The sequence below is a fragment of the Dendrobates tinctorius genome, unplaced genomic scaffold (assembly GCF_039654945.1).
Source record: "Dendrobates tinctorius isolate UK_male_01 unplaced genomic scaffold, ASM3965494v1 ptg000086l, whole genome shotgun sequence".
NCBI classification, from domain to species: domain Eukaryota; kingdom Metazoa; phylum Chordata; class Amphibia; order Anura; family Dendrobatidae; genus Dendrobates; species Dendrobates tinctorius.
This window is the reverse complement of record NW_027361754.1, coordinates 21,075,709-21,092,482: the sequence shown is the minus strand read 5'-3', so window position 1 is coordinate 21,092,482 and position 16,774 is coordinate 21,075,709. Positions and strand designations below refer to the sequence as shown.

Below are 16,774 nucleotides of genomic sequence, written 5' to 3'. Positions count from 1 at the left end.
TCACTCCTGCAAAATATGGGTTTCCATTGCCAAAATCAAAGCAGACCAGTTCAGTCATAAAGGTCTGGTGTTCGTTTAAAGGGGTTGTCCAGAGGGGGAGTTATATGAGATGGGTGGGAGTCTGGTACCCGGCGCCCCCACGATCAGTGGCTGGAAAGAACAGTGCACCAAGCAGAACCGCTCCATACACCATATAGTGGCCATTCTCAGTACTGCAGCTCAGATCACATAAACTTCAATAGGAGCCGAGCTTCAGCTTAAGAGAATGGACACTAGAGTGCGCTGTGCCAGCTCCGTACATGGTGTATTTCCAGCCACTGCTGAAACTGATCGGTGGGATACTTGGGTGTAAGACCCCACTGATCTGATATTGATGACCTAACGAGTGCTATGAGGCCTTGCAAATATCCAAACATATTCTTTGGACTTAATTCTAACCACCCAGTAGGAAAGGAGACAGAAGTAAGTGACATTGCTCCCCTCACACACTACAGAGGCCCCACAGTCCTGCCTCTACGTTAAGTGCACCCAATATGGCTTCTCTGCTGTAGGGGTCAACTGTGCTATAAGGGGGTTTTCCAGCTATACAAGGATGAAATGTCTTGCCCTAAATGCTTGTTCAGTGGAGACCACCTGCTGAGACCCCCACCAATGTCAAGGATGGGGATCAGTCCCAAATTGCTACAAAATGGCCCCATATGTGCTAATCAGGCGCTGTACACACAAGATACAGATCCGTCTAAATGGGGGATTTTGTCCATAACAAGCAATTGTTGGTGAAACAAACGAAGAAGAAGGAAATGTCAGGATGTTGGATTCAGCAAAAGTTTGGCAATCACTAAGTCTCCTCTCGTCATTGTGAACACTTACTCACCGAGCCAGAAAGCATCTCATGAGGGATAACTTGTAGATATCTCATAGGCAATCTAAAGGGTTTGTCCGGAGTCCCACACTTCCTCCTCGAGAGGTGAGTGAAGCCAATGACACGATGTATCAGGTCTCATGCGGAGTAAGTCATGAAAGGTGGTAAATAAGCAGCCGACAGCCGATGGGACACATCCTTTATATACAGACACTCGTTTTGTACAGTGCGGGGAGCAACAACCCCAACATTTTATAATAAAATAAAGCTAATAGTGAAATTTGCTCAGTACGAACTGGAGGCAGAAAACAGTAATAACCGTACAAGTCGTGTAGAGAAACGTCTGCTGCGGACGATATGTCTGCCGATACAAAGACCTGGAAAAATAGATGCGACTCTGGCCAAAAAAATTGTATGAAATACAATGAGATACAAAACGGATACAGTACGTGAAAAAGACGTTGTCCACACACAGGCAGTCAGTACTCTCACAGAGCATGGCGCCCACGTACGGTAGGGCGGTGTACAGTGCGAAGATAATGGCAGGCAGACGTCGGGGTTCACATCACATATATACAGATGTATCGGTACGAAGAGCCGGTAAGCAGAGAAAATCCACTGACGGCAGAAATGCCGTCATTAGGGAGAAACTGGACCCCAAAATATGAGAAGAACGTCTCATTTATTTACATGAAACCACAAACTTCCTGTAATAAACCTGATTTATTTTTATATGTGGAAAGCCACAGCACTGAGGCTCCACAGCACGTGGCACCAGGTTAAAAATGGCTTCTCTCTTCCAGCATGGATACATTACCTCTACATAACGTACCTGAACCCTCCCTAAATTTGTTGCCTAGACCCCTCATAAACATGCACACTCATGACATTGGGTGTAAGCCAATGCCTATGTCCCCCTCCTGACCCCCTCCAGATGCCCTGTTCTCCTCCAGACCCTTTTGTCCCCCTCCAGATGCCTCTGTCCCCCTCTAGACCCTTCTGTTCCCCTTCAGACGCCTGTCCCATCCCCCCAGCTGCCCTATGTCTCCTCCAGAGCCTTCGGTCTCCTTCCAGACACTTATGTCCTCCAGACTGCTCTACCCCCCTACCGACCCTTCTGTCTCCTACCAAAGTTTCTGTCCTCCTCTAGACTCTTCTATCCCCCTCCAGACCCTTCTGTCCCCTTCCATACGTCTGTCCTCCTCCAGACCTGTGTCCCCTCCAGATGCCTGTTCTCCTCCAGACCCTTTTGTCCTCTTCTAGACCCCTGTCTCTCTCCAGAAACCCCTACCCGCCTCCAGCGTCTGTTGTCTCCCTTTAGACCCCTCCACCCACCTTTCTCTTCCAGACTCCCCTCTGTCTTCCACTAAACCCACTTGTCTCCCTCTAGATCTCTCTGTGTTCCTGTCCATTCTAGACCGCTCTGCCCCCGCCAGACCCTTTTCTCCCTCTATTCCATCCAGACACCTTTGGCAGTGACTTTTCTGGATAAACAACTAAGAATCAAGCATGCTGAAATGTAATAGCCTGGTCCTTTCTGCCCTCACATCTGGGAAAGTCTGGACACCCCCCCATGCACATTAAGGCTGGGGCTACACGGTAACATTTGGTGCGGCCAAATCTTGCTATGCATCGCTGCTACATCGGTGGGAAATGCAACAAGTGAACGTGGTGGCATTGCGACCCAGAGGATTGTGCGATTTCGAGATCCAAGTCGTAAAAAGTACAATCGCGTCAGATTTTTTGTGACTTGCCTTTTGCAGTTGCAGTGCCCTCAGGATCACAACGTGACCCCATTCACTTATATTCCACCACGATGTTGCAGCGACGCATAAGAAACTTTGGCCACTTTACAGACGTCTTGGGAAAAATGGAGGTGTAGCCCCAACCTAAATTGTCTCATGGTCCCACTAACATTGCTGTAGTCTGTATGACCACCAGAGGCGGTCACGCTGGATCTATTCATGAGCGTCCAGATCTGGAGTGATGTCCTCTGCCCGTAGTTACCCGCAGTCCAAACCACCGAGTCCCGAAGAGCAACAATTGGAACCTCTGGGTGGTCACCGATGTCCACCACAGCTGGATTTTCGTCTTCTATTGATCCCGCCATTGTGTCCAATATCACACCAATTACTACACAAATCACACAGAGCCGTCGTCCACACCGCTCACAGGGTGGCAGTACGAACAGCACGTGGCTGCTTAGTCTGTACAGGCACTTATCCACGTACGAGGCCACTACATTATACAGCTATTGCCGCCTCCGCCGCTCTATGGCGCAATCGATATAGTCACCAAAGTCGTAGAAAATATAAAAACATCTGCAGATAAATGATATCTATGGGGTGTGAATATCCTCTGGAATATTCTTCTATTTTCAACACATTCCCAGAATCCCAACCTTCCCTTTTCCTCCTGGAAGATTTCTGGATTTTAGAGGTTTGGGAATAGATATCTGCATTGTATGTAGTAATGGTGATGACTGCAAGAGCCAACTCCATCAACTACTGCACAGCGATAGAATTCGCCTTAGGGCTCATACTCATATGTGAGACAAAAAAAGTTCCGATATCAGGACCGAAAAAACGGACGAGTGTGATGTGATTTTTTTAAACGGAACATGCATATTACATGCATATGCGATGCTTTTTTTTCTCTGGAACTATTATTCTACAATCATTTACAGGACCATTTACAGTGTTCTATGCCACAGAATGGTAAGGTATTTGTAAAAAACCGACGGCATGCGCATGGTCCCAGTGCAGTGCGATTTTTTTATCTCGCACCCATTGACATGCAGTCTCGTCCGAGATACGCAGCAATACGCAGCATGCTGCGATTTTTTTTATCAGTCCGAATTCAGCTGAGAAAAAAAATCGCAAATGAGATGTAACATTAGTCAGAGTGCAATCCCATTTTTTAATCAGCTTGCACTCGTCCGTTTTTCTCGCAAATGAGTATGAGCCCTTAAAGGGATTGTCCAGGACTTTAATATTGAAGGTCAGATGATCAGAGCTGCAGTACCGACAATGGCCAATAGTTTTCATTGCTGTGCTGTTTTGCTCTGCTTATATACGGTTGCTGCAAACAGCTGATCGGTAGCGGTCCCTGGTGTCGGACCATGGCCAATATGATACTTTCAACCACTGGACAACCCTTTTTTAATAGTTCTTGGTGCATAATACTTCATGTCATTGGGAATCGTGTGATTATGAGGTATAGCAGGTTTCATAGCAGCAGTTTGGGGGTGAACGCATGGAATGTCCTTGTGAATCGGATGAGTATTTGTCTTCATACCAGTGATGTTATGATGATGTCATAATGAAGATAGCAGCAAGCCGGGAAGAACTAGGAGGAAGCAGGACAAGGGCGCCAGCAGGCAAGTGTCATTCATAGGAGAGGGGGCATTGGATGAAATTAATGAAGACGGAATGATGAGGAGACATCAGTCCGTCCTTGGGACCACCACTACAGAGTGATGAGGACATATCTGCCCGTCCTCAGGACCACCATTACAGAATGATGGGGAGACACCTGCCTGTCCTCAGGACCACTGCACCACAAACAGCGCTGCTTTCTTTGAGAACTATTGCTTGATTATTACTATGGATTGTATTTAGAAGAATAGATCTGGCAATCGGGGACTGAATGATGGGGTTACAGAGTGATGAGGAGACATCTGCCTGTCCTCAGAACCACCACTATAGAATGATGGGGAGACAACTGCCCATCTTCAGGACCACCGCTACAGAATGATGGGGAGACAACTGCCCGTCCTCAGTACCACCGCTATAGAATGATGGGGAGACAACTGCCCGTCCTCAGGACCACCGCTATAGAACGATGGGGAGACAACTGCCCGTCCTCAGGACCATCGCTACAGAGTGACGAGGAGACATCTGTCCGTCCTCAGGACCGCCGCTACAGAGTAACGAGGTGTCATCTGCCCATCCTCAGGACCACCGCTACAGAATGATGGGGAGATATCTGTCCGTTCCCAGGACCACCGCTACAAATTGATGGGGAAACATCTGCCGGTGCTCAGGACCACAGCTACAGAGTGATGGGAAGACATCTGCCTATCCTCAGGACCACCACTACAGAATTATGAGACATCTGCCCATTCCCAGAACCACCGCTACAAAGTGATGGGGAAACATCTGCCCCTTCTCAGAACCACCACTACAGAATGATGAGGACACATCTGCCCGTCCTCAGGATCACCACTACAGAATGATGGGGATACACCTGCCCGTCCTCCGGACCACCGCTCCACAGACAGCGCTGCTTTCTTTGAGATCTATTGCTTGATTGTTACTATGGATTGTTTTGAGCAGATTAGATATGGCCATTGGGGTTGATCGGTCCATCTACAGCCAAGCAACGAGTCTACCAGGTCCCCGAACACGCTCCTCTGCACCCAGTACAAATGACACTTGCATGCTTCACCCTAAAAGCAGATAAAGGAAAGGTACTATGGATGGGCAGATTATTGGTGTGGGAGAAAAGGGATCTAAAAACCAAAAAAAGGGGAGAAATCAGACCTCGCTCCAGATACAAAGTGAAATATTAATCTCAATGCCACGTTGAAATGGATCACATCACAGGCAATATTCAGTGCGTGCAGTCACCAGTGGAAACCATCAGACACGTGACCAATACCAGTGCATATACGCAAATAATGTAGTCATATTTAAAGGGAGTGTGTCACTCAGGCTACTGGGGTAATGTCAGTGTCTGGCTTGGGATTAAAACACAAGTGCAAACTTACTTTTTTGGCTGCAGATATAAGCGGCGATGACGGAAAGAATGAAATTTGCAAACATGCGGTAAAGTGCTCCGGCCCTCGGCAATGACCCATCCCGATGCCTCTCCCTTGGCCGGACATAGACACTGAAATCTCTGGATTCCTTGACCGGTAAGTGTGCATTGCTCTGGGAAACGGCCGTACTGCAAATGGCAGGGAGACTGTTACCTACAGTATGGACAGGACTACCTGTGCGCCAGGAATGGGTACACAGGGCACATGCACAGAAAGCCTCACCAAAGATAGAGCCAGAGAGGAGTTGGAGCAGTTGCCACGAGAAGGACTGCCCCGTGAGCATTTGCCGCGAGAGGGACTGCCCCCTGAGCACTTGCAACGAGAGGGACTGCTCCCTGAGCACTTGCAACAAGAGGGACGGCCCCTGAGCACTTGCAACAAGAGGGACTGCCCCCTGAGCACTTGCCGACACAGGGACTGCCCCCTGAGCATTTGCCACGACAGGGACTGCCCCCTGAGCACTTGCCAAGAAACTTAGGGTAGAAAAGATCAAAATACGAGTCAAGGTATCAGTGGTTTTGGGTAAGCGGCCATCATCCTCCCATACGTGAGTTTAGTGCCATACGGTGGATGGAGCTGTTCTGAAGATCTAGTCTGCAGCTACAAGAAGCGAAGGATATTCCCATTACCGGCAAGATTCCCGTCCTTCACAAATCCTCATCCCGCTCTTCGGAACGTTATATTCTTGAACTAATATTGGCATCAGTTGCAAAATATTACGATGCTGTGAATAAAAAGAACTTCAATCTAAAACGTATCGTCAGTGAGAACTCGGACGTTATAAAGTCTATAGGAAAAGTAACATCTATTAAAATAGGACGCTCCGAAACCTCAGTGAAAGGTGACATTTCACCACTTTTTTTTTCAAAAAATACTGAATTTTCTCCGTTAGGATATGTACAAGAAGCTTGTGATATCCACAAATCATGGACAAGCTGCTCTGTAAACCGCCATATCCACCATGTTCTTCTATATACAACCGTCGGCACTGCGCCCTCTGTAAGAAGCAATGTTCTTAAGGTGCCCATAGGGACCTTTTTTGGCAGCTTGAAGAATAATGCACTCAGACTATGAGTCCGTCACTTGTCTCATCCAGTGAAGGTGCTCGGTGCCGTTAGTTGCTTCCGTGGTCTTCCTCCACCCATGCCACGATTTTACCCTCCCAGCCTGGAATGATATCTTCATCATGAAACACCTGTTAAAATAGAAGAAACGGAGGTCGACCTCATAACCAGCCTCATGTACTTACCAATCATCTATGCAAAAATTCAATATTTCCATCCAGTCCCATTTGCAATCATATTTAGGGCCCATTTGGCAGCATAAATAACTGTAATATGGAGCCGCACAACCTCCGAGAACTGCCACAGAGGCTCTGCCAGGGGCCACAGAAATATAATCTCCCACAGGAGGGAAGAATATCTCCACACATACAGGAGGTTAAAAAGCGTTCGGCCATTTTACTATGAGCTCGGAAGGATATGCAGGGTAGTAGGGGCACACACACCTATACACATTAGCCCTTATCCAACCGACAGGGTTTACGTGCCAAAAATAAGACAAAGTTGGTATAAATGTGACATCTGCAAGAAATCTGGCACTTTGTATAAGGGCGGAATGGCCACCGCAGTAATAACAACAGATGCCATATCACATGGGTGCAGCACCACTATAGGGTCCGTGTGGGTCTGACTGCCGGACCCTCGCTGCTCACAAAAACTTACTTCTTCTTTGACTGTTCCAAATTCTGGATCCAGAGCTTTGAAGTGATACCTGTGGTTTCCTTCTCTGTCAATGGCGACCTTGAAATCCCTCAGTGTCACCTCTCCTAACCTGGGGACACATAATCGGCCATTAGTCTCTGAAGCCGGCACCATTGCTGTAGTGCCCCGCGTTCTGCACGAATCACAATCACCAATGCCAAATCATTGTATTAAAAATGCAAAATATATAAATGACTGTCAGCCGGTTATAGGATATAACAGTGTAGTGCGGCCATGGCGGCACTTGTCTACCGCACAGTCTCTGGTGGTGGTAATTGGGGATCTGGGAGGTGAAGCACATTGGTAAGTCACAGGGCAGGAAGCACTTTACCTCTTTGGTATGTTAACCATGAAGGGTGTTAGTGAGCGATCTGTAAAGTACAGCACTTTGGTGCAGGAATTACTGCTTCCCATAACCGGGGCACTTTGAGAATGCGGCATCTCTGGAAGGAAGGAAAGATAAAGATGGAAATTACTCTCTATGTACACGATACGGAGAGAAGTATATGGTCTTAATCACTGAACTCTGTTTTTTCCTTCAGCCTCATTAATTCCAGCGTATAACCGGTTTATAACCTCCGGCCTCATTGTCCCCCATGTATAACCTCCGGCCCCATTGCTCCAGATGTATAACCTCCGGCCCCTGCCCCCAGAGTATAACCTCCAGCCCCATCCCCAACCCCCCCCCCCCCCCCCCCCGACTGTTACCTCTAGCCCCATAGTCCCTGGTGTATAGTCTCCGGGCCCCATTGGACCCAGTGTAGAACTTCCAGCCCCCCGCCATGCTGTCTGCCTTTACTAACGTGACAGAACTGCCTGTGGTGCAAAGCTCACTGATACCAGCGCTGTCCTGTAATAGGAGCCTCCGGGGTAACAAGTCAGTTCATGATATTTGTTCCTCCTGAATCTTAACCCATCACCTGTGAGTGATATTACTGAGAAGTGGAAGGAACCGCAGCAACTCAGCCACAAAGTGGAAATTCCTGTAACATTACAGAGCGGGGGGCCGAATGCTGAGGAGTAAAGGGCAGAAAGGTCACCATTGCTCTGCTGACCACATAACTGCAGAGACCAGACCTCCTCTGGTATAACATCAGCACAAACACTGCTCCCCAGCCGGGAGCTTCATGGCCGAGCAGCTGCATGCAGCCGTATATCACCAAGTACAATGCCGAGTATTGGATGGAGTAGTGTAAAGCCGTCACCACTCTGGAGGAGACGTGTTCTGTGCAGGGACGGATCACACTTCTCTATCTGCGTCTGATGGAGAAGTCTGGGTTTGGTGATTCCAGAAGGATGTTACCCCCTGACTGCATTGTGCTCCCTGTACAGATGATGGTGGAGGATAATGTTATGGGCTGTTATCAGGGGTCAGCATTGGGCCCTTAGTTCCAGTGAAAGGAAATCTTAGTCTTCACCATAAGACATTGTGAACAACTGTAGCTTCCAGTTTGGGGACAACCCTTTTCTCTTCCAACAACATATTATTATCCTGGTTCAAAACTACTAAGATATGAGATAAGAGCGGAGAGAACGTCTCCACATATATTACTTATAACAAAAATCTCCAGGATGGGACATAAACTAATAACTAACGTCGCCTCCATCCTTCCCCATTACTCTGCAGACGTCCGCTCTCATACATAGAGCCACATTCACACATCTCCTTCCAGGGCGGCTTACTTGCATTTGGAGGCCACGAGTCTCTGTATTCATTTATCTCTTTATTTCCAGACAGTCGTCCTCGTGCCTAAATATGGGAGAGATGACACAAAACATTAGGTGACGACTTTTCTGGGAGAATAATTCTTAAAAGGGCAAATTCAGAACTCCACCCAAGCTGATGCAGAACATCTTGGAAAAGAATTAATAATCAACAGACATTTGTGATTCTGAACAGGAAACTTCCCTATTTGTCCTCCAAGAGGTTCTGCAGCAGCTGTTATGTGTATTTTAAGGTGTAAGTAATTGCCCTTAGCAGCATAATAAAATCGGTATGTTATGTGTGCATGTATAAGTGTGTATATGTGTGTATTCAAGTGCGTATATCTGTGTGTACGTGTATGTATGTGTACATGTGTGTTTGTGTATGTGTGTGTGCAAGTGGGTATATCTGTGTGTACATGTGTGTATATATGTATGTATATATAAGTGTATGTGTGTGTGTATATATATGTGTGTATATATGTGTCTGTATATGTGTGTGTACGTGTGTATGTATGTGTGTATATATAAGTGTATGTATATGTGTGTGTGTATATATATATATATTTGTGTGTGTATATATGTGTCTGTGTGTATATGTGTGTATGTATATGTGTGTGTATATGTGTGTATGTATATACTGTACATATGTGTGTGTATATATATATATTTGTGTGTGTATATATGTGTCTGTGTGTATATGTGTGTATGTATATACTGTACATATGTGTGTGTGTGTGTATATATGTGTCTGTGTGTATGTGTGTGCAGAGATTGTGAATACCTTCTATCACTCCCTGTCTGAGCACCATGGACGACAGTTACAGGACTCTTACCTTCCTGTCCTGCCTCCTCTGGTTCTCGATGGCGTGCAGTCTGTCCATCAGGCTTGCTATCCCCTGCTCCAGGCTGTCTATGGTGTGATGTTGGGGGTCATGACCACTGAAGCTATTTCTTAGACTGCGCAGAGCATCGCGGACCAACTGCAGATCATTAGCCTAAAGAGATGGCACAGGATTATATCTCTGTATAAGTACAGTGGTATGTAAAAGTTTGGGCGCCCCTGGTCAAAATTACTGCTATTGTATGCCCTGGCAAGTTTGAGAAGATCTGGAAGAGGTGGAATTCCTCTCACCTTACTTTGCAAAATTGAGACATCATATGCGAGATAACATGATATAAGATATTAGGCTGCGCAGTAGTAGGCACCAGTTGATATAGCTGTAGTTGTAGTTTAGGAATGTTCTTTATTATCTGAATGAATAATATGATAACAGCTGGTGAAAGTCAACTGATATACATGCTTCACAATGTATAGCCGGCTGTTTTCTGTATATTTGTAAGGGCTATGCGTGTATTTTATTATCATAAGCCAATATGTATGTTATTCTCCTTTTTGTTCAATAAACAAATTAAAAAAAAAAATTACTGCTATTGTGAACAGTTAAGCAAGTTGAAGATGAAATGACCTCTAAAAGGTCTAAAGCTACAGATGACACATGTCCTTTGAATTTTAGGCAAAAAAAAAAAATATTGTCATTTTTTACATTTTAAAAGTTACAAAAAGGAAACTGGGCCGATGCAAAAGTTTGGGCACCCTTGAAGATTTGTGTGCCCAGATACCTTTGACCGAGGCTTCAGAGCTTAATTAGCCTGCTAGGGTTATAATTTATTCATCCTCATCGTTAGGAAAGGCCAGGTGATGCAAATTTCCCAGCTTTATAAAAACCCAACCTCTTCTAACCTTGTGCCAGAAAACAACAGCCATGGGTTCTTCTAAGCAACTGCCTAACACTCTGAAAATGAAAATGGTGGAGGCCTACCAAACAGGAGAAGGCTATAAGAAGATAGCAAAGTGTTTTCTAGTTGCTCTATCCTCATTTTGAAAAATAATGGCAAGTTACCAGGAACAGTGGAGGTCAAGATAAGGTCTGGAAGACCAAGCAAAATTTCAGTGAGAGATGCTAGGATTGCTACAGAGGCAAATCAGAATATCCGCTTGACTGCAAAAGACCATCAGAAAGATTTAGCAGACACTGGAGTTGTGGTTCTACTGTTCAGAGACACCTGCACAAATATGGCCCTCATGGAAGAGTCATCAGAAGAAAACCTCTCCTGCGTCTTCATCATAAAATTCAGCATCAGAAGTATGCAAAAGAACATCTAAACAAGCCTGATGCATTTTGTAAATAAGTCCTGTGGATGATGAGGGTAAAATAGAATTCTTTGTCCACAATGATCAAAGTTATGTGTTGAGGAAAGGGGCACAGAATTTAAGGAAAAGAACATCTCGCCAACCATTAAGCATGGTGGTGGATCAATCATGCTTTGGGGTTGTGTTGCAGCCAATGGCACGGAGAACATTTCATGGGTTTAAGGAACGATGGATTCAATGAAATTGTAACAAATACTTGATGCAAACATAACACTATATGTAAAAAAAAGCTGAAGGTGAAAAGAGGATGGCTTCTACAAATGGTTAATGATCCTAAACACACGTCGAAATCCACTATAGATGACCTCAAAAGTCACAAGCTGAAGGTTTTACAATGGCCCTCACAGTCCCTTGATCTAAGCATTATTGAAAATCTGTGGCTAAACCTCAAAATAGCAGAGGATGCAAGATGACTCAGGAATCTCACAGAACTAGAGGAATTCTCCATGGAAGAATGGATGAAAATCCCTCAAACAAGAACTGAAAGACTCTTGGCTGGCTACAAAAAGTGTTTACAAGCCGTGATCCTTTCTGGGTGCAACCATGCAGGGTGCCCAAACCTTTGCATCGGCCCATTTTCCTTTTTGTAATTTTAAAATGTAAAAGATGAAAAAAAAAAATGTTTTCTTTGCCTAAAATACAAAGGAAATGTGCCATCTGTAACTTCAAGCCTTTTAGAGATCATTTCATCTTCAACTTGCTTCACTATTCACAATAACAGTAATTTTGACCAGGGGTGCACAAACTTTTACATGCCACTGTAGTTTGTAAGGCTCAGATTCCACCAATACCACAATCTGACAGGTCCGGACTTCAATATGACATATCAGGTCAGGGTAGTTCATCATCATGACCAGCAGGGGACACTATTGTCCAGTACAAGGCCTGGTCTCTAACCTGCGGCTGCACAGCACTGCATGCTGGGAGTTGTAGTTTCACAACAGCTGGAGAACAACAGATTGGAGACTATGGACTGACAGTATATTTACACGAGGCAGTTTTGCCATAACTACTCCTGATCCCCACGGGCCCGATCTACCCACCGTACGAGGCGCAGCGTCTCGTGTAGGAGCTTTCCCAGACGTCTGCAGGAATCCGTTAGTCTGTGACGGGCGACTGATGTAACCGCTGACCTGGGAACACCGAAACCACAAGATGAAGAAATATAGAAATTAAAGGAAGGCGGGGCAGACTGACCTAACGGAGGAGGGGGCGACTGACCTAACGGAGGAGGGGGCGACTGACCTAACGGAGGAGGGGGCGACTGACCTAACGGAGGAGGGGGCGACTGACCTAACGGAGGAGGGGGCGACTGACCTAACGGAGGAGGGGGGGGACTGACCTAATGGAGGAGGGGGGGGACTGACCTAATGGAGGAGGGGGCGACTGACCTAATGGAGGAGGGGGTTCTGACCTAATGGAGGAGGGGGTTCTGACCCAATGGAGCAGGGGACGACTGACCTCTTGTGGGAGGGGATGACTGACCTAATGAGGAGAGGGTGATTGACCTAACAAAGGAGGGGTCTACTGACCTAGCCTGGGGGGAAGCTATCACTGCGAACATGTACCTGGTGAACGCGATGGCGGCAGTTATTATTCCTGCCCTTGCACAGATGCTGGATGGACGCCTGGTACATGCAGCATATCACAAAAAAAAAAGTGTGGAGTCATTGGCTCATGGTGTAAGCGCAGCTCTCATTACTGTAATCCCCCTATATTTTGTAGTATCAGGATGAGGAACGGTCAATAATATTCCCACCAATACTGTACACGGGACCTATAATGGCTTCACAGAGGTGTAAGAACAAAAAACTTAAAATTCTCCAGACATTGATACTCGGCAGGGGGCGTCATGTGACTGCTGCAGCCAATCAGCTTCAGCCTACACATTCTGTCCAGACACAAAGACTTTACAGTTCCACTATTTCCATTTCTCACTGATTTCCCCTGTAACTGGTGCTGATATATCGGACCCAATTACATAGGAAATTCACAGTAGGGTAGATCCGAGTGCTAAGACCCAGCAATCACAGGATCACTAGGACGGGAGGTGAGGACTTATTATACGGCACTCGGTATGCAACAATCAGGAAGGCAGAGAGGTCATTAACCAGCTCGGCCTTCTCTATGGGGAGTCCGGCGGACCGGTCTGATTGACAAGTAGGTGCTTATGGCAGATACTTGCAGGAGACGATGGAGATGTACCTGGTCCTCATCCTCCCTGCTCAGGAACTGCTGCAGAAGAACCTTCCTGTTGTCTAACTCTTTTTGGAGATCGTTCTGCATGAAAAAAAAGACATATATCAGGAAACCCCAGAAGACATCCTTCTAGGGCTTTACTACTGATGAACCGTCCTTAAGGCTTGATATTAAAATCACAGGACTTCAGCACCCCCATCAATCTACTGCCTGAACGAGCCCTGACACCGCGGAGGTGGCCCAGCCCGGTGCATGGTGGCTGCGATTGATACCATACACTTGAACATCAGACAGTCGTCCTGTCTCCCCAAAGTCAGCAGGCCGACCTTTCTCCTATGTGCATGAGGGGTTAATACTGATGGATCCTGTTGGCTCGGCTGCATTCACACCTTTTGATGATTGGCCTCGGACACTTTTCGATGCGCCTCGTCCAGTTTTCCTTGCATTTGCTGTATGAGCCAGTCCTTCTGTGTGATTTCTTTCTGCGGGAGAGACGAGGTTTAGCCATTTACTCCGTGTTTCTCAGGCGCGCATCTAACCTTCCATGCTCAGGTAATAATGGACTGATGCCCCGTGGGATCCCTCCCGATGGCCCTCAATACTCAGATTTTCCTCCCAGTATCACTGTGTAACTCCTATTACAACATGGCTTTATCCATTCATACAACTTGTATAAAAATGAAGCCGTACTTTATATTCTGCAATTAACTGGTTTCTTTCTTCCAATTTTCTTTGTAAATCCAGCTAAAAAAATAAAAATAAAAGATATTGTAAAAAGTCTTAGTCGAAATCAAATCTGCCTTTACAACACTTCCCAAAACGACCAGGGTCTCCCTTCAGCGCCTCCTGTGAATGCAGACATTTGTTCCGGCAAACCAAAGACAATACCAGCAAATGTGATGCACACTGGAATACGTTCCAGCACCTATTGTGCTGACAGAATGCTATTAAAGGGGAAGCGACGACTCAAAAAAAAAAAAAAGGAAGGCAAGAGGCAGAGCATGGGAATTAGGACTGACTATAGTGCCTGTATCAAAATTAGATCAAGCAAAGAGCCAAAGCGTTGCCCGTAGCGGCCAATTAAGGATTTTTTGGGAAAATTATAGCAGTGGGTCTAATACTGGCTATAGGCCATTTTTCCTTTGCACTGTAATAGTTACGTTATTTGTGAATTCTGGCTACTATATGCCACAATTATGCAGCCGCCTCTAAGGCTATGTGCACACGGTGCGGATTTTTCCACGCGGATTTTGCACAATCCGCAGGTAAATCCACAGATCAAAAGACCTGCGGTTTATCTGCGGATTAGCCTGCGGTTTTGCCCTGCGGTTTCTCACCTCCACAATGGAGGAGATGGCAAACTGCAGCGGAATCCGCAGAAAAGAATGACATGTCAATTCTTTCTGCGGATTTGAAACCGCAGGCAAAACCGCGCGGCAAAATCCGCACTGTCTGCACAGCGGTTTCAATTTTCCATAGGCTAGAATGGTACTGTACATCACCTGCAGTTCTGCTGCGGATCAGCGTGGGCACATAGCCTTAGGGGCTCGCGCTCTGTGCTCAGGTCTATTGTGGATCACTCAGTCACCGGATGGTTTGGTGACATTTTGGCGCCATTCCTGAACCCACTTGGTAGTCGCTAACCCCAGAGTAAGCAGAGCTATTACAGACCCCCAGGTTCGGGCCGGGCTACTCACGCTCTGATTTTGCAGCTCATCCTTGTCCATGTTGGTCCTCAGTAGTTCCTGCTTCAGCTGCAGCACGCTGCCCTCCTGTTGCGCCATCCTCTGCTGCAGAGCGTCCTGTGGGGAGGAGGAGACGCTAAGGGATCGTTCACACGGGACAGAAACACCTGCCATGTGGATGATGACAAAATCTGGAGTGCTGCGCAATATGTTGGCGCGCCATAAAGACAGATTAATGTTATTTGCAGCATTTTTCCGCCTGTTGCTGATTTTCTGCACGGATTTCACCCATTTCCAGGTTCTCGGCAGCACGGAGGTGCGTGCAGATTTCTGGAAGCATTCCACAGAGTGATCCCACATCTTCCAACAACTTTGTATGGAAAGGGGGAAGATGAGGGATGCCGCACAGTGGCGCCTATACAGGAGGAGACGGGCAGCCAGATATAGGGTGTAGGGACTACCAGATGGGTGGAAGGTCCTGCAACGGCTGTGGTCTCAGCACGTGGCCTCTCCACTTAGAAGATCCCCTGACGCACAGATATAAAGCGTCTAATGAGGCTCCCGAATCTTCCCAGACAGCGCATGAGACGTCATATTCACAGCTGCCTCCATGACACCCCCGTTACCCTCCTCACCTTTATCGCTTGCAGGTTGCGATTTTCCTGCTTGCAGCTCTGAAGTTCCTTCTGCAATGAGAACATTCTATCGGTGAGACTTACTATCGTCAGCTTTCGGTCCGGCCGTGTTCGGGATTAGAAAAATAAACTTTTTTTTATTTCGGGAAAGAGCACCACTCTTAGCTATAGGCCGTGACTGGTATTGCAGCTAAGCACCATTCTCTTTTCTAATCCTGGACATCCCCATTAAATGAGGTTTGAACAATCATCTGTGTGCAAAATAACGTTCTGCAAATCCTTTGCTTACATCATCGGAAGGCGCTCATCCTCCCCCCGCACTTTTATGATTGTCAGCAGCTCATACCCCCGCACCTTTCTGATTGTCGGCAGCTCATACCCCCGCACCTTTCTGATTGTCGGCAGCTCATACCCCCGCACATTTATGATTGTCGGCAGCACATCCCCCCGCACCTTTCTGATTGTCGGCAGCTCATACCCCCGCACCTTTCTGATAGTCGGCAGCTCATACCCCAGCACCTTTCTGATTGTCGGCAGCTCATACCCCCGCACCTTTCTGATTGTCGGCAGCTCATACCCCCGCACATTTATGATTGTCGGCAGCACATCCCCCCGCACCTTTCTGATTGTCGGCAGCTCATACTCCAGCACCTTTCTGATTGTCCGCATCTCATACCCCCGCACCTTTCTGATTGTCCGCATCTCATACCCCCGCACCTTTCTGATTGTCCGCAGCTCTCATACCCCCGCACCTTTCTGATTGTCGGCAGCTCATACCCCCGCACCTTTCTGATTGTCCGCATCTCATACCCCCGCACCTTTCTGATTGTCTGCAGCTCTCATACCCCCGCACCTTTCTGATTGTCGGCAGCTCATACCCCCGCACCTT

At 46.8% G+C, this 16,774-nt stretch overlaps 1 protein-coding gene across 6 annotated transcripts in view; it reads right to left on the bottom strand.

Moving 5' to 3' along the window:
* Positions 1-1,046: 1,046 nt before the first annotated feature.
* DIXDC1 (DIX domain containing 1) overlaps positions 1,047-16,774 on the bottom strand; it is a 102,015-nt gene continuing 86,287 nt past the window's right edge. For 3 of the 6 annotated variants that reach the window (XM_073585150.1, XM_073585146.1, XM_073585149.1), the window contains 12 exons: positions 15,886-15,936; positions 15,263-15,367; positions 14,256-14,309; positions 13,955-14,047; positions 13,572-13,646; positions 12,935-12,994; positions 12,410-12,499; positions 9,988-10,149; positions 9,131-9,197; positions 7,779-7,890; positions 7,409-7,517; positions 1,047-6,879 (listed from right to left, as the gene is read on the bottom strand). In XM_073585150.1, the coding sequence (XP_073441251.1) occupies positions 6,799-6,879; positions 7,409-7,517; positions 7,779-7,890; positions 9,131-9,197; positions 9,988-10,149; positions 12,410-12,499; positions 12,935-12,994; positions 13,572-13,646; positions 13,955-14,047; positions 14,256-14,309; positions 15,263-15,367; positions 15,886-15,936 (1,059 nt within the window). In that variant the 3' untranslated portion in view covers positions 1,047-6,798. The remainder of the gene's footprint in view (positions 6,880-7,408; positions 7,518-7,778; positions 7,891-9,130; positions 9,198-9,987; positions 10,150-12,409; positions 12,500-12,934; positions 12,995-13,571; positions 13,647-13,954; positions 14,048-14,255; positions 14,310-15,262; positions 15,368-15,885; positions 15,937-16,774) is intronic. The other 3 variants (XM_073585148.1, XM_073585151.1, XM_073585147.1) reach the window with 2 other exon arrangements.